This window comes from Petaurus breviceps, unplaced genomic scaffold, assembly GCF_028583685.1.
Source record: "Petaurus breviceps papuanus isolate PSGF00001 unplaced genomic scaffold, PetGlider_PUasm1.0 90444, whole genome shotgun sequence".
Classification (NCBI taxonomy): domain Eukaryota; kingdom Metazoa; phylum Chordata; class Mammalia; order Diprotodontia; family Petauridae; genus Petaurus; species Petaurus breviceps.
In genome coordinates this window covers 3,896,751-3,915,491 of record NW_027187256.1, presented here as the reverse complement: position 1 = coordinate 3,915,491, position 18,741 = coordinate 3,896,751, and the positions used below count along the sequence as shown (strand labels likewise).

At 37.9% G+C, this 18,741-nt stretch overlaps 1 protein-coding gene and 1 pseudogene across 1 annotated transcript in view; one reads left to right on the top strand and one right to left on the bottom strand.

Annotated features, from left to right (window-relative positions):
• Positions 1-299: 299 nt before the first annotated feature.
• LOC138177705 (olfactory receptor 52I2-like) lies at positions 300-1,220 on the top strand (annotated as a pseudogene).
• Positions 1,221-8,400: 7,180 nt separating this feature from the next.
• The window catches only part of LOC138177727 (NACHT, LRR and PYD domains-containing protein 3-like), a 36,594-nt gene continuing 26,253 nt past the window's right edge, over positions 8,401-18,741 (bottom strand). The window contains exons 8-11 of the mRNA XM_069108937.1: positions 16,987-17,157; positions 16,133-16,303; positions 13,273-13,443; positions 8,401-10,177 (exon numbers count right to left, since the gene is read on the bottom strand). Coding sequence (XP_068965038.1) covers positions 10,078-10,177; positions 13,273-13,443; positions 16,133-16,303; positions 16,987-17,157 — 613 coding nt within the window. The 3' untranslated portion in view covers positions 8,401-10,077. The remainder of the gene's footprint in view (positions 10,178-13,272; positions 13,444-16,132; positions 16,304-16,986; positions 17,158-18,741) is intronic.

Below are 18,741 nucleotides of genomic sequence, written 5' to 3'. Positions count from 1 at the left end.
GACAGAGAACACAACTGAATGAACCCTGCTCAAATATATATGTCCAGTTTATAGTCTTCAGGTCCACCATGTAGGGGATGATGTTTCTATATTGTTGCTATGAGTTAATGGTCATCTACTTTCCCAGCTTGAAGATGAGAAACCAGAACAACCAAACAGAAATAGGTCACTGTCTCCTGGATATGTAAGAGAAATATGTTTGGCCACCTATAAAGATAAAAAAAAATTCTAGGTTGTCTAGTCTCTAGTCTCTGATTACTTTTTTTGGCTTTGTCTTCAGGGAAGAAGTCTCCTCTGTGATGCTGGGCTCTCCCTCCAGCCACACATTAGTGAACAGAGCTACTTTCATCCTTCTGGGTGTCCCAGGGCTAGAAGCAGCCCACCTTTGGCTAGCAGTCCCACTAAGTGCCATGTACTCTGTAGCTCTATTAGGAAACGTTATCATTGTGATTGTAATCTGGACAGACAGTGCCCTGCATGAGTCCATGTATCACTTCCTATGTGTCCTGGCTGCAGTGGACATTGTAATGTCAACCTCTGTGACCCCCAAAATGTTGCACATCTTCTGGTCAGGTAATGGTATCGTTGGCTTTGCTGCCTGTTTCACCCAGATGTACATAGTCCATGCTACCACAGCCATAGAAACAGGGTTGCTTGTGGCCATGGCCTTTGACCGCTATATAGCCATCTGTAAACCTCTGCACTACCAAACCATCCTCACACCACGAACCATGGTAGGGATGGGCATGGCCATCATAGCAAGAGCTATCGCAGCTATGACTCCAATGACCTGGATGGTTGTCCATCTGCCATACTGTACCTCCCATGTTGTCCCCCATTCCTACTGTGAACACATGGCTGTGGCCAAGTTGGCATGTGCTGATCACATGCCCAGCAGTCTTTATAGCTTGATTGTTTCCTTCATAATAGTGGGGATTGATGTAACCTTTATTGCTACCTCCTAGAGCCTGATCCTCCAGGCTGTGTTCAGTCTCCCGTCTCGAGATGCACGTGTCAAGGCACTCAGTATGTGTGGCTCACATGTGAGGGTCATGATCCTCTACTACTTGCCAGCCATGGTGTCTATCTATATGGCATGGCTGGGTCAGGAGATGGTGCCCTTGCATGCCCAGGTGTTGCTTGCTGATTTCTACCTAGTCACCCCTCCTATGCTGAACCCTCTTATTTATGGTCTGAAAACAAAGTGTATCCTGGAGTGAGTATGGAATGCAGTAACTACCAGCCTCCCTTGCCACATCTGCCAAAACTCAACAAAAGAGAAAAGACTTACTCAAGTGTTTGTAATGGAACACAGTGAATCCAGATGGGGGGCACAGGACCAGAAGTAAGTGGGCATATTGAAATGTTTTCTTAAGATCTATCATTCATTCCTTGCAAGGTTTATCTTATGTACTGGGGAGTTTGTAACACTTCTCAAATGATACTATTGGTTATCTTAGTCAAATTGCTTCCATATTAATAATGACATCTCAGACACTACGGTATTTATGTTTCTTTTCTTGAGACTTTAGTAATCAAAACATATTTATTATTTATGTCTGCTGATGAATGAGTCAAGAAACATTGCAATTTCTATATGGCAGACACTATGCTATGGCTTTAAGGATACAAAAAAAAGGACAAAACTTAAAACTGAGACCTTTGAAAGCTTATGTTCTAATAGCTGAGCCAATATGTAAATATATAGGCACGCAAAAATTATATACAGAATAGATCCTAACAAGACTCATAGGGGAAAATACTAGTAACAGGGTATTTGAAGAAGCCTCCTACAGATGGCAGAATTTGAGCTTAGATTTAAAGGAAGCCAGGTCTTGAAGGCTTTTCAGTTTTCCCATACCCACTGATATAAAACATTAAAATACCAATCTGCCCGAGAGGGGTTTGTTTTAGCTAATCACTGTCCATTTTCTCAATTATATTGGGCTTTACATCTTATATGTTACACCACGGACAGATAGGGTCCCTAAAGGGAGATCGTAGGTGGAAATGGAAGACAATCATTTTGCAATTTGCCAAGGAACAAAAGTGTTCACCAGGATTAAGACATCTTCCTCGAAGTCATGCATCAAGCTTCATTGAGTACTGATGATAAAGTACCTCTGTTTGAATACATGTGGGATAGCTTTTGAGTCATAATACATTTACAATACATTAAAAATCAAGACTATAAAACTATAGAGGGCCTCTAGATATCCTCAGCAAAAACAGAATCATCAAAACATAATATATTTGAGCTGGAAGGAATCTTAGCAATTCCCAGTCTTGATTTATTCCTAACCAATTACAATTTCTGCAACAAGAATTATAAGTGTGGATGTGTATGTGTGATGGGGCTATTGGCAGTCTGATGGGCCTATGGATCGCCTCATTATTTTTTAAAGTTATTATTGAAGGAATTGCCAAATTTCAGTCAGGAGTGAGTAAAATAAAGATAGAATTTTTCCCCATCTAAGTTTATGGAACCTATTTTGAAACCCCATATTCTATGCCATCAACTGTACATAGTTATCCACCCTTTCCTTGAAAACCTCTGGTGAGGGGAGGGGAGCGCTCCATCTCTCAGGGCTATTTCACTTTGAAGCCAACTGTAATTTTTAGGAAGTTTCTCCTTACATCAAAGTGAGTGTGTGTATGCATATGTGTATGTATATATGTATATATCTTTCTATATCACCCTATCATCACTCCTAGTTTAATCCTTTGAGACAAAAGGAGAAAAAATTGAAACCTTTTTCCACATGGCAGCCCCTTTAGATGACTGAAGAGAGATTTGCACCCTACCTTCTCAATGTTTTTTTTTCTCTTTGGTAATCATCATTTGATTTGTGAAGCATTCCTGATTTGATAAGCTCAAGTCCTTCCAGAAAATTTGTCCAGAATGGTGAAGGGAGAGGAGAACTTAATTTTGCTTCAGGAACTATGGATAGCTGAAAACAATTCTCTTGGCTATGGTATGATCAGGGCAAAATACCAAGACTCTCACCTCCTTCCTTGCAGACACTATGTGTCTCTCAGTGTGGTCTTAGGTTGTTTACTTTTTTTATCTGCTCTTATTCTGTTGACTCATGTTGAGATATCCCATACTAGTGAAGTTGATTTTTAAGTTATCCTGACTGATTATACTAATGAATCACATGGCTATAAACAAAGAGGTATTCTGTGAGGAAGGTCAGAACCAACAAGAGAATCATCCTGGTACTAAGGTTGAAACTGAGTACAAATGAGACAGACTTTGTAATTTTGTTAATTGAGAGTATATTCCAGATCATAGATCTAATGCTCTATTGTACCTAGGTGCCAACTTATTTTCTTCCTTGGCTTAGGAGAGATCACGTACACTGATGAAAGGGAATAGGCTCTTCCTTGGTAGTTGTGGCACCATCTCTTGGTCACTATAATTGACTGGCTCCATCATAACTTCAGAAAGCATGAGAGTGAGCCAGGCAGTGCCATTATTATATATACCTCACTATTAAACGCAGTTATTTCAAAGACTGTGTAAATTAATGTTAATACCATGTTAAAAATTATTTTGTTCTTGAGAAAAAGAATGCTTTTCAGACTTGTGTTTGGGGAATGTTATATGGCTACTGGATGGAGTATAAATTGGAGAGGGGAGAGACTAGATGTGGCAAAAGCAGCCAGCATTCCATTATGAGAGAGTAGATGAGAGGTGATGAAGGCCCAAGGTGATGATAGGCAGTTTCTATTTTGGTAGAAAGAATAGACTGATGATAGAAATATTTAAGAGTTAGTTATCAATGGAACTTGCAATTAATTGAGTCTTCTTTTTTTCATCTCCCACATCAAACAATGCTTAAGGTTTCAAGTAGAGTTAACTGGAAGGAAAATGGTACAAAAGAAAAGAGGAAGTTAGGAGGAAGGGTATGCTTGGGGGAGGGGGGGGGGGAAGATACTCACTTTCCAAAATGTTGAATTTAAGGCGCTACAAAACATTCTTTTATTTGACAAATATTTGTTAGGTGCCTATACTATGTACTATTAAATGTAGGTATCCTCTAAAGTGTTCTTCCTGGTTCTCTTCTCTCTCTATTCATTATCCCATCTACTCCCATAACTTCAGTTATCACTCTCACACAAATGTCTCCCATAACCATATCTTTACCCCCAAACCTCTCCCTAGGACTCCATCCTCTATTTCTAGCAGCATAATACAAAATATAGACCATACACAAACTTCTGAATTTCCCCAAACTCAAGATGTTCTTAATAGGAGTCCTCAATTTCCCCTCAAAACCTCTTCCCCTCTCTAACTTCCTTATTCTTTTGAATGCACTAGAATACTTCTATTAACCAATACTAATGAACTCCATTTTGTCTTGGACTGTTCTCTGTCTCTCACCCAAGACACTGAAAAAGTTTCCTTTTAAATACATAAATAAGTTGAAATGTAGTTCTCGCCATCTTACAAAGTGCTATTCATACTCTGAGTGGGAGAGGATTAGAGAAAGCTTCATGGAGTAGGTGGTATTTGAATTAATATTTGAAGGATGTACAGGAAATGAAGAGGAAGAGTATGGCATCCTAGGAATAGACAACAGTGTTAACAAAGGACATAGAGGTGGGATAGTACCTAGCATCCTCTTCGAAATTTTACTGATAAATTGTTTTAAAATAATTGATGAAACATAACACATAGAAATCAAATATCCTTATGCAAACATTTAAGCAAAATGTTTAAAAATGTGATTGTGACTAATTATGGTATATGCAAACATACACTCTTGCACCTTATTGCCTATTGAAAAAAAGCTATATGCTTTAACTTTGACAAGGTAATATTGATGATGGTTCTTTTATATAAATTTAGTTTCATTGCTATTTAAGAGTATAGTTAGCATATATTTTCTTTGAATCTCTCCTTTATTTTGTGTTGTTCATGCATCTTTCCATATTTTTTTTAATTCTTCCTTTTGGGGTTATTCTTACGATACAATGATATCCATTTGTATACACTTACATAAAGACAGCTAGGTGGCTAAGAGTGTTGGATTTGGAACCAGAAAGACCTGAGTTCAAATCCAGCCTCAGACACTTACTAGTTGTACAATCTTAGGCAAGTCAATTAACCTCTGTTTGCCTCAGTTTCTTCAACTGTAAAATGGAGATAATAATAGCCACCTCACAGGGTTGTTATGGGGATCAAATAAGATAATATTTGTAAAGCACTTAGCATAGTGCTCAGCATAGAGTAGGTATTTAATAAATGTTTCCTTATTCTCTTGTACATACTAGTGCAAAGTCATGAAGCTAGTAGGTGTTTTGTATTTGTTGATCAATGGTTCTGCCACAACTTCTTCAGCCATTTCACTATGGTTTGCTTCTTACTTTTTCTATGGGCATATGGTTTACTTCTAACTTTTTCTATTACAAATAATGATTTTTGTACACATGGTCCTTCTCCTCTTCCTCAATCAAATGACCTCTTTGATGTAGTAGGACTGTTGAATATGAATAATTTTGTAATATATATAATTCTACTTTGCCTTTTAGAATGATCAAACCAATTCATAGCCTCAACAATGAATTATTATTCCTGTTCCTTCACAGTCCCATCAATATTGAATTTTTATATTTGGATAATAAACTTGGCCTTGGTGTCAGAAAGATATGAATTCAAGTTCTATCCCTGATATATGGCTTTGTGATCCTTTACAAATCACATAATCTTTCAGTGCCCAAGACAACTGTAGAATACTTATAGAAAAGTTGCTGATGTGCATTTTTATATCCATTGATCCCTTACTGAGAATCTCTTTCACCATTAAAATCAGGGGTCTCAACCTCATCTCAAAGAGTGATAAATTAGAGTTGTTTTAATCTGTTTGTACTACAATTAATGATCTTGAACGTTTTTTTCAGAGTATTGTTGACAATTCACATCTTCTCTAGAAAATTGCCTGTTCATTTATTTTGACAATTTGTTGTTTAAGAAATGTTCCTTAACCTGACAAGTGAATAATCATGCATTTCATATTTCATAGGTGTATTCATATAAATATGTGTTTTTTAAATTATATACCAAAATATGTCTTTGTAGAGAGAATAGAGATTTCTTTGCAATCAGGAAAGCAAGACAAAATTGATGAGCTTCTTCCAATCCCTCTAGCCTTGATAAATTCCTGAGGATGATTTTCATGGCCCCAAGGTTGCAACCATGGATATCGTGGGAACTGAATGCAATTTTGCCATACTATCTCAAATAGCAGGTTGCTTTCAAGGAGGGACAGTTGCCGTAGAAGCAAAATGCTTGAATGGATGGACCTAACCAGTTTTGCAGTGAATATTTTGCTGGCCTGGGGTCAAGAAGACTCTTCTTCCTGCATTTAAATCTGGCCTCAGAAACTTACTAGCTTTGTGACCCTGGGAAAATTACTTAACCCTGTTGCCACAGTTTTCTCATCTGTAAAATGAGCTGGAGAGGGAAATGGTAAACCATTTCAGTATCTTTGCCAATAAAACCCTAAATGTGGTCACAAAAAGTCAGACATAACTAAACTATGACTGAACACAGAACCCTAAGACCCTTTTCCCTTACTGACTGGCTAACTGGTCAAGTGAGTTTGGAGTTTAACACAATGGAGGTGAGATAGCTCTTGAGACTATATGCTTTTAAAATTATTTTCCTTTTATGGAAAAAAATGTTTGACAACTCTTATCCAGCAGATGGTAGTAGTAGAGCAATAGTAGAGAACCAGTAAAGGGGCTTAGTGGAGATTGGAGCACTGGGCAAGGCAACAGAGGTAACAAACCTAAGGACATCAGCAGCATATAATTCAATAGAGAAAGTAGCTCATGGTCCAGTGCCTTCATTAGACTAGCAGAGGTATGATTGTTTTTATGCCTGTGACTTTGGGCATGTTGTTTTCTTCATGAAAAGTTCCCCTTCTTTGTACTAAACTCAAAACCCACCAATCCATGTCCTTAATGAAAGTTTGATGAACTCCTCTATATCTCCATCTATTGAAATGCCTTCCTTGTTTAAAGACTCAGCTCTCAAATGATCCCCTGAACTGGGAGGAAATGCAAAATATTAGATCACGAATCAGGATCCAAATAGATCTCAAAAGGCTAGAAGAGTGAATTCTAATTACCAAGGTTACATTTACCTCTGTGAAATTTCAGGTCCTGCACTTGGTTTACAAAAAAATCAGTAAACACATAAGTTAGGAAAGGTATATTTAGATAAGCATTTGTGGAAAAAAAGATGTTGAGGTTCTAATGAATTTCTTCTTCCATATTATTTAGTGTGATATGGTGGGCAAAAGATTTAACATAATCTTACCCAAGATTCATAAAAATATAATGCCCAGAGCAAAGGTTGTGATAAATATGACTGTCTTTGACAAGAGTAGAGTATCATGGATATGTGTCCGGTTCTATGTGCTAAGGTTTTAGAATGGGAACTGACAGTCAGTATGCAGGGGAAGACAATTAGGATGGCGAGGAGAGGTGATGACATGGCACTGGAGCATCAAGTGAAGAAACTAGGGAATGTTTAACACGGATAAGGGGAAAAAAGCCTTGGTGGGGGTGGGGGGATACAGGAGTGTTCTGGGAAATGTTTAATAATAGCTCTTTGAAAACAAAATGTATGATACCGTTCAGTTCAATGTATATTACTACAAATTTCTCCTTCCCTCACTTTCTTAAGTATAGACAATCAACAAAGAATAAGTCAAGCCCATATTTTAGTCTGTCAGTTTCTGAAGTGGTAAATGTTCACAGTAAAAATTTAATACCCAGCTCTCACAAGATCAGGGCTGATTCCAGCAAACTTCTGGAGAAGAAAGGACATCTATTATCTTTAAACATTTTATGTCTATTATGTAGAAGAGGCATTTGTCTCTTTAGTTTGGCCCCAGAAGACAAAATGGGAACCAGTGTGAAGCAATTTTAAAACAGGAAGTGTTTCCTAATATAGAACTTGCATCTAAAAACTAGAACTATCAAAAACATAGAATAGCTTTCCTTGGAGGTTGTCTAATAGTATAATTGATTGAGAGCTGGATGGGACTCACAACCACACAAAATTCATTTAAAGAGTATGCCCAAAATTAGAATACAATGCAAGTGAAGTATACATATAGCATATACCACAGACAATGAAGTGACTGAAACCCCTTTTCTCTTCAAAGAGCCTTCACACTTGTTTTCACAGGCCTTCTCTTCCCCAATTTGACTCTTGAAGAAAAAAGGAGAAAATGTCTTTTCAAATCTAACTGGGTGATAAGTAAGAATAATACATGAAAAGAAATGAAGTCATTGATGATTATAAGTGGGGTCATAAAATGACTTGTAAAATCTATGGAATCATGAAGGTATTATGTAGCAAATTAATTCAATAAGCCTCAATTTAGTGTTCAAGTAAACAAGCATTTATTTCTCACTTAGTATGTACCAGGCATTATGTTAAACCCTAAGGATACAAACAAAGGCAAAAAACAATCATTGCTCTCAAGGACCTGAATTTAATGGGGTGCATAATATGCAAACAACCATGTACATTCAAGATATGAAAAAGATAAATTAGAGACAATTTCAGAGGAAAGATCCTCCCATGAAAGGGAACAGGAGGTTTCTTTAAAAAGACGGGATTTTAGATTATAATAAATAGGCCAGGAAAACCAGAAGGTGGAAACAAAGAGGAGAAGCATTCAAAACCTGGGTTAATAGACAGTCAAAATCACGGTAGATAGAGAGGGTCTTTTGCAAGGAGAAGAAAAGTGGTTGTCACTGAACTGTAGAGAATGTGGAGAGGAGTAAAATTGTTAAGAATAATAAAACAGTAGGTAAGATTCAGTTTGAGAAGTTCTTTAAAATCCAAACAGAGGATTTTATAATTGATTCTAGAAGTAATATGTAGCCACTAAGAGTTTAATGAGTAGGAAAGTGACCTGGTTACACCTACAGTTAAGAATGTCACTTTGGGAGCTGAGTGGAGAGGATGGATTGCTGTGAGAAGAGATTTGAAGCAGGGAGTTCCATCAGAAGGCTATTATAATAATCCAGGTTTGAAGGGAAGGGGCCTTACTTCAGGGTGGAGAAGGAGAGAAGGTATATTTATGAGAGATACTATGAAGGTAAAATTTATAGGAGTTGACAACAGATTCATATGAGGGGATGAGAGTGAGGAGTTAAGGATAACACTCACATTTAAACCCTTCATGACTGAAACAATGGTGGTATCTTCCAGAGTAATAAGGAAATTAAGAAGTAGAAAAGGTTTTGGGGAAAAGATAATGAGTTCAATTTTGTTGAGTTTAGGATGTCTATGGAATATCCAGTTAAAGGTGTCCAATAAACAGTTGCAGATGCAAAACTAGAAGTTAGAAGAGATCTTGGACTGGATAAAACAGAATCATCTGCATAAGGATGATAATTGACTTCATGGGAAATGATGAGATCACTGAGGGAAACACAAAATTGAATTGGTCCTAAGAAATGCCTTGGGAGACAACCACGGTTAGTAGGTGTGACATGAATGAAGATCCAACAAAAGCAACTAAGAAGGAATGATCAGACAAATAGGAGAACCAAGAGAAAGCAGTGCCACAAAAACTGAGAGTAGAGAGTTTCAGGGAGAAGAGGACAATTGAAAGTGTCAAAAGCTGGTTGTAATTCTATGGGTACTGATCAATAGACTGAGAGCACATCAACCAAGATTCCTATTAAACTCAAAGAAGTGTGAGCCTTCCTTCTAGAGTCAGGACTATATCTAGTTCTTGTAGTTTTTGAGCCCAGAAGGAAACTGGATTTCTTTCCTCAGGTCTCACACAGTCTGATGCCATCTAAACTTTGCAAATCTAACTTTTGCACAGTTGAAATCACTTGAAATCACATTCAAAAGTAAACCTAGGACAAAACCATATGAATAACTTATTTCGAACATTGTGTTCATCATACAGGATTTTCAATCATTCAAACTATCTCTAGATTATCATAAAAGAAAAATATTTTCAGTTAATTCAACAAAAACACTTCTGTGCCACCCCATCAACACTTTATATCTCTACCAAATCTCAGAGACAATCAACACAGACTTGAATTCTCAATGATCAGATGAGGTTTATTCTGCCTCAGTTCATCCTGGATTCTTTGAGTGTCTGCACTTAATTTCCATTTATCCAGCCTGTGAAAACACAATATGTAATTATCATTCATATTCCCATCCCCAATGCTCTATTATTCCATCTAACTCAGTTAAAAGAAGATTCATATGAACACCTAAAGGGAGGGTTGGGAACTGAGAGTACTTTTCCCCCTTTCGATCAAGGATCAAATAAGCACAATGTAGGAAGGAAAAGGGAAATTAGACATTGCACAAGCAGCTCAGATTTCTTTCACTTCCTCTATACTTTGTTTGCACAAGCGTATATATGTATGTGTGCATATGTAAGTATGTACATAAATGGCTGTTTGCTGGTACAAAGAGGAAGAATCACTAAGTCAAACCGAACCCTTTGACATTGCTCTTTCTTGGTTCTCTTCCCAAATATCTACCTCTTCTCATTCTAGTTTGCTGAATAGTGCCCCTCTTACCATGGCTGTTCCCCAAGCCTCTGCACTGCACCTTTTCTCTTGTCTCTTTGTCTGCTCTCTCAATGACTCCATCATCTTTCTGCAAATGACTCCCAAATCCACATACTTAGCCTTTGTCTCTTTGCTGTGTACCAGTCCCACATATGTTTCTTGGACATTTTAAACAGGATAGCCCCTAAAAATTTTAAACTCAACACGTTCAAAACAGAGCTTCTTATCTTTTCCCCTAAACCCTCCCTCTTTCCAACTTTCCTATTTCTTTTCAGAGTACTACCATCTACCTAGTTATTCAGGTTTACAGACCTGCTGTCATACTCAATTATTACTCACTCTCTCTTACCCACAGATCCAAATAAATGATGTCCTGTGGATTTTATCTCAATACCAAGAAGTAGTAGCTAGCATTCATATATCACTTTAATGTTTGCAAAACACTTTACATGTTATCTCATTTGATCCTCATAACCACCCTAGGGAGTAGGCACTATTATTATCCTAATTTTACAAATGGGTAAACGGAGGTTGAGGCTGAAGAAAGTGAAATGATTTATCCTACATCACATGGCTAGTGTCTGTGGCCATATTTGACTTAAGTTCTTCTTGATTCCAGCTTCAGGACTGTAGTAGCACCCTTCCTCTGTCTCCTTATCTCTCACATGGGTCCCCTTCTGTCTGCTGAAATAAACACCACACTGGTTCAGGTGCCTGATTCTCGCTTTTGCTATTATTACCTAATATAATAGTTTTATAATTATTTATAACAATGATAATGATTATTTTATAATAAAGCATAATGATTATTTTATAATTGCTATGTTATTGTAACATAATTTTTTACAATAGCCCCCTGATTGGTTTTGTTCTTCATCTATCCCATCCAAATTCATCCTACACACAGATGCCAAAGTGACTTTTTTTAAAGTATAGGTTTGACCACATCACTGCTAACTATGTAAACTCTAATGGATTTCTCACACACTTGCAACCGAATGTGCATTCCTCTGTTGGACATTTAAAGTCCTTCATAACCTAGCTGCAACCTACCTTTCCAGCCTTATTATACACTATTACTCTTCACATGATCTTCATTTAAGTCTACCTGGCCTTCTGACTGTTTTACACAGAATTCTCCATATCTTCTTTCTTTGTTTTTGTGAAGAATGTCAATCATGCCTAGAATGCTTTCTTTACTGGTGGTATAGTTGAAACAACAACTGAGTCAGATGTCAAAGGAATTGGGTTCAAATCCATTCATTTTGAGGTAGTCATGGGCAAGTCACCTCAGCTGTCTAGCTAGGCCTCAGTTTCCTCATCTGTAAAATGAGAAAGTTAGACCAGTTGGACTCTAAGATCCCTTTGGCTCTAAAACTATGTCTACTCTTTTCCACTTCTCAGAAACCTAATTTCCTTCAAAGTTCAACCCTAGTACTCCCAACTCCTTTCTAATTGCCCCAGTTTCTAACATGCCCTCATCATCTTGTGTTTCTCTTTTGTGTATTTTTGAACACTTCTACATGTACCTGTTTTTTTTCCTCCAATAGAATGTAAGTTTCTTAAGGGTAGGGCTATTTTTGGTTCTTGTCTTTGTATCTGCAGCACATAGCAAAGTACCTGACAAATGCTTTGTACGTGCTTATTGACTGGTTAATCAATGCTTTGTAAGTGGTTTGTAAATGCTTTTTGACTTATTAATTATAATCACCATGCTTGTCCCTGGAAAAGGACTAAAAAAAACATTCTTCATCCTTACTTTGTTTCAGATCTTGGAAAACTATGGGTCAGGGATATTACATGTGGTATATACATGTTAATGATTTTTTCCCCTTTGTCAGAAAGTGTGTGTCTCTCTGTGTTGACAACATAGCTATGTAATGATATTCAGCAAATTTTACCCTGAAGAAGAGATCTAAGAATGTTTCCTCCTTTACAAATTTACAAATGATTAAAGGTTTGCAAAAAGTTTTACAACTATTAACTCATAAGTTTTTTGAAGTCAAAGGCTATCATTTTTTTCTGTGCTTTGTAATTGCCTTCCCATTGCCTTATGTATTGAAAATCTGTGTTATATTAAATCAGATATGTGCAATGGCATATCTATATAGATTCTTATATACAAAATAGAGAAAAAATATGCATTTATTTACATTTCCCATAGTAAGAAGCTGAAAACTGTTCTAGAAGAAGAAAAATCAAATTCTTGGAAAGGGTATCACTATTATTAAAATTTTTTAAATCTAATCCTTAATCACAAAGAGTAATACTTTCTACCTAGTGGAGGCATGCTCTACAGACAGTATCATAGAGAGAGGAATGAAAGTTTCACAAGAAAATATTCTGACTAGAATCTCCAATCCTTTCCCCTCACTCATCAGGAATCAGATTGATTTCTTTTTTACTTTTCTTTTTGGAGGGGGGAAGGCAGAGCAATTGGGATTAAATGACTTGTCCAAGGTCACACAGTCAGTAAGTGTTAAATAATGTCCAAGGTCAAATTTGAACTCAGGTCCTCCTGACTCCAGGGCCAGTGCTCTATTCACTGTGCCACCTAGCTGCCCCCCAGACTGATTTCTAATCCTTGTTCAAATGCTTTGTATCAAGTCAGTTTTCCACTATTCATGCTTCTCACCTGGACTCCTCTGTTCTCTCAAACCCACAAACTTTCCATAAATAATACTTGGGACTCACGTTAGTTTTTGCAGCTTACAATTCTGGTTTCGCAAGGTCTCAAACAGAAGTTTCACTCCATCATCACCCAGGCCATTGCCTGTAAGTTTTAGGTCTATCAGACTTTGATTTCTCTTGAGTGCAGAGGAGAGATACCGACATCCTGCCGCAGAGAGTAGACACTTAGACAACCTATAGAAGAGACAGCACAGATGTCAAAGGACAACTTTCTTGCCAAGAATTTATTCATTTTGTGCTTTCCCCTGGGAAGATATGCATTTTTACAGTCCCTTTGAATATATATACAGTTTCAGTCTAATAATTCTCCTATTTTGATTTTCCTTTTTCCCTACCAACCCAAGAGCCAAGGCTCCATCATTAACATTATCTTCTTCTTCTTTTGATAAAATGTTTATATCCTAACCAATGGCATAACCCTTGACTATTTTCCAATCTCAATATTTGTTTCTCATATTGATCTATTATCATGCAAGTGCCCCATCAAATTCTTCCACCTGTGCCAGTACTGATGTCAGAAGCTGTTTTACCTGCAAGCAGAGACTATCTTTGAGAAAAAAAACATGTTAGAGTGGGACAAAATTACTGAGAAAACATAAGAGGGTCCCTATACTATCTTCAAGTTACTTAATAACTGATATGAAAGTTTGTTCATTTTGCCTAAATTTTTTCTCTCTTCTAGACTTCATGATACTCCCAAACAATTAAGTCTTTTCTTCTTTTTCTAAGGTGTTGTCTCACTTAATGACCAGATTAGGAGGGTGAATAATTTATTATTCCATGAGAACAGCCATAGAATGTGTCAGGGATGTGTTATATGGGTATATCAGAGACAGGAAAACTTTCTCTGAGCAGTGCTACCTTTTTCTAGAATCTGGTGATTTAGCCCACTCTTGCTTTTTCATCCTCCTTTACCTTATTCTCTGTGCACATACTCTTTGATCTGCTGGCATTGGCCTCCTGGCTATTCCACAAACTAAACGTGAATCAATTGGCTCCAGACATTTTCTCAGGCTGTCCCCTATGCCTGGAATACTCTTCCTACTCAGCCCTACCTACTTTCCTCCTTGACTTCTTTTAATTCCTAACTAAAATTCCATAATTTATTGGAAGCTTTTTCCAATCCCTCTTAATTCTAGTGCTTTCTCTTTGTTAATTATTTCCTATTTATCTTGTATGTAGATGGCTTTATATGCCTTTGTTCGCATGTTGTCTCTCATTAAACTATAAGCTCCTTGAGGGCAGGAACTTTTTGTACCCCTAGAATTTGACACAGTGCATGGCACATATGAGGTGTTTCATAAATGTTTACTGCATGACCAAAATAAATTACATGTAACCTCTCCTGAATGTATAAGTCAGATAAGGAACACAACCAGGGATATTCCCAGAATGGGCATGCTAAATCTTCAGGGTATGGTATGAGGAAGAAAGTCTCCAAGTAGTCTAGCAAGAGTCTACCCTATGGACGCATCCATGGCCACAGCAAGCACTTTCTAAGATTCCCGGTTCTTTGATTCAGGGCAGCTAATTTAAATTATCGATCTTGGTTGTTTCCTCAGTCTGGGAGTCATGAAAGCTGCAGAAAACAGTCACTCAGATTTTTCTAGGGAGGGCCAGACTACAGTTCAGGTGAGTTTTATTAGATTTTACCACTTAGGCCACTGGAAGGGAAATAGCAAGTGGTTATGAAATAGAATAGAACTAGCTCAGAAGATCATTATGTCCACTCTAGTGACATACATGACTTTTCCCAGTAATCTTTGAAGGTATCAGTCAGAATTCTATTAGAACAGAAGAATGGAAAATGCTCTAGTTTGAAGATATTGGTCCCAACTTAAATGTGAGAGGCTTAGGAAGGCTGCTTTAGTCTAGAGATCTGACTTTATTTTCAGAGAACCATTGCATTCCCCTAGGGCCTATGGATTATTGTCCCTGTCCCATAGTCCCTTGTATATTTCCAATTAAGCCATGTTGATGAAATCCTAATAAAACTACCCCCAGTCCCAATATTATAACTTCATTATAGGCCCCAATGAACAGCAGATCCACTGTACCTACCTAGTCACCCCTCTCCCCCACTAGTGTCCTAACTTCTTCACATATGCCTCATTGATCACTAGAACAGCAGGTGTGTCCCTGATCTCTTAGTTCCCACAGAAACAGCAGGCATGTCCATGTGATGGCTGCCTCTACCTAGCAATTGCCCCCAGATCCATACCACATATTTGAACAGGTGTGTTCTTGTCTTCAATCACAATCACATCATCCATCCCAAGACAAGACAACAATACCTATAAATCTATCAATCTATCTATCTATCTATCTATCTATCTATCTATCTATCTATCTATCTATGGCAGCATGATCAGAATATTTAACCACTGGACCATAGAAGGGACCCCTACTCCACTAGCTAATCCCTTAACAAACCCCTCTTGCCTTTTTAATATTCATGATTTCTGTTATGTAATTGCTTCTTTACACTATAAAAATCCATCTTACTTTCTCTGAAGTTGCTGGTTCCTCTTAGAACTTAGCCCACTCCATGAGAGGCATCAATCTCAATAAATGCCTATACTTGGATCACAAGTTGTCTGACTCTGAATTCTTTCAGATGGTTCCACCACAAAACATTATGAAACCCCAACAGTTTTTTGGTGGGCAGTGCCCCTACTGCAACAATCTGAACTTCCTTTTGGAGTCTTCCCTTAATAAAAGTATCTGTTGCCTTCAACATTGACTTCCTTGCCCATTCTTCTGTAAAACCCTCTTCTTAATCCCAGTCTCACACTCTGACATTCTTGTCTCTTACCCCAAATGAATATTGGATCTTATATGAAGAAAGTTTAAGAGAACTTACTTCAGTTCTTGTAATTTACAATCCTGGTTTCCCAGAACCTCACATAGCACTTTCACCCCATTATTTCGCAGGGGGTTAGCACCCAAATTCAGATGTGTCAGACTTTGGTTTTTCTTGAGAACAGAGGAGAGAGCAAAACAACAATCAGCAGAGAGCTGGCAGTTCCATAACCTGTTGGAAGCATTCATGGTTAAGGAGGAGATGCAGGGTGGGGGAACAAAATGACTTCTTCTGTCTTTAATGTTTATTATTATCCTATTTATCCTTCAGCATAGGCTTATATCCATGGCCCTTTGGCCCCATGCACAGCCTTACTTTGGCATTATCCATACCTGCTCCTAGAACAATGATCCTTTCTTTTATACTTCTCTGTCCAGTCTCTCTAGAACAAGAGATCTTGACCTTTTAGTATTTCATGGACTCTTTTGTCAGTCTGGTTAGGTCCATAGATCTCTCATTAGAGGCAGCTAAGTATAGTACTGGGTCTGGATTCACAAGATGTAAATTTAAATTCAGCCTCAGATATTTACCAGCTACATCCTCCCAGGCAAGTCAGTTAACCTCTATTTGCCTCAGTTTCCTCAATTCTAAAATAGAGATAATAATAGCATCTACATCACAGAGCAGTTATGACGATCAAATGAAATGTTTATAAAGAGGTTAGCATATTGTCTGTCACAAGCAAGGATTATTACTGTGAGCCTGCTCCAGAAATGTATGACACCCTGTCCCTTTGCTCCAACAGAGACTCAATTCCCAGCCTCACTTCTCTAACATATGTTGTCATTTCATCTCCCAAACTTCTATCTACCACATACATAGGATTCTCTGTTAAAGGGAAACATATAACTTACTCTAGGGTCTGTAAGTTACAGTCCTTATTTTCTAAGGCTTCACACAACAGCTTCACCCCATGGTTGAACAGGTTGTTACATCCCAGATCCAAATGAATAAGGCTCTGGTTGCTCTTAAGAACAGAGGAAATATCCTGACAACAGGAATCTGTAAGATGGCACACAGATAATCTGCAAGAGAAAGGCTTTCATGAGGGAAATGATCTTTTCCTTATGTTCATCTTGGAAGGAGCTGGCATTCCACATGTCATTAGCCCTATACAAAACATGCCCCTGGCCCTGCCCTTGCATCCTCCTAAGATATAGTAATTCCTTTTAGCTCTTCTCCCTTCCCTTATCACTTTGAGATCTTCAATTTTTAGCTCAAATATCAATTTTTTCCTAGCTTCAGGCTTAGAAGTTGCCTTTGAATTGGTCTTCTAGTTTTCTAAGCAATTGACGAACATTTATTAAGTGCTTGCTATGTGCCAGGCATCGTTCTAAGCACTAGAAATACAAAGAAAGGCAAAAACAATGACCCTTCCCTCAAGACCCTCACAGGCTATTACAAGAGACAGAGTTAAAACAACTATTTTTATATAAGGTAGTGTAATTGGAAGATAAGCACAAAAAGAAAGCACTAGTAATGGGGAAACTTCCTGCCTGTAGGAAGCAGGAGTTTGACTGAGTTTTGAAGAAAACTAGCAAGCTAGGAGGTAGATGAGGATGGAAAATATTCTAATGTAATCTAGATAGCAGCCATTAAAAAAGAAAAGAGTTGGGTATATCCAGCCTTATCCGAGCAGAGATGACCCCAGGGAGGCCAAGTAGAACAATGTAATGGCAAGCAAAATGGTACTTTGCTCCTTTTTTCAGCTACTCAAGTACTTAGCTCCTGCTTTAAGGTATTCCAGTGTCTTTCAGCCTGTTATTGTGTTGTCTTTGTTGCAAACTGACATCATCACATGGAGCCTACAGTGGGAAGAACTTATCAAAAGCGAATATAAAAGCACAAGCATGAGCTGGAACCAAGCAGAACTGAGAGTGAGAAAAATGTGGTGTTGTCACTCTGTCTATTCTTTCTGCATTGATTTGTGTTCATGTTACTTTGTCAGACAGAAGCATGCTCTCTGTTGATTGTGTTACATTGTCAGACAGAAAATTCTATGTGTTAAATTGTGTTACTTTATCAGACAGAAGCACTCTGAATGTTGACTTCTGTTGATTTCACAGGCAGAAAGTGAATCGAGATGATAGCCCTGGCAATGTATGTGAATATTGTTGTAACTCTGCTAAGCTTAATGTAAATATTGTTGTGGCTCTGTTAAGCTTTGTCTTCCCAGAAATAGAAACTTCAAAGGGCTTGAAGTGGACTAGTCACTGTGAGCTTAAAGCTGGAACAGAAGCTGGAACAGGAGTTGGAACAGGATCTGGAACAGGAGCTGAGAGCTGCCTACCTGTCAATCCAGGTGAGAGTTGGGTGAATTCAGGCAAGAGCTGGGAGCATGGAAGAGGAGCCATGGAGTTTGGAAGTTAGCCTGGGGTCAATATGAAAGTACCTTTACTTGGGCATTTAGTGCTGACTGACAAGATTAAGACTGTGTGACCTAGGGGTGGGAGGCCTTTGCACTTTGTACTCCATAAGGATGATTGCTTCTTAAGGATGATTGAGTTAAGGATGATTGGAAGTCAGTCTCCAATCAAGAAGAAAGAAGACTTTAGATGGGTACTTTATATTGATTGAATGAGATTGTGACTTACTGAATGATATCTTTT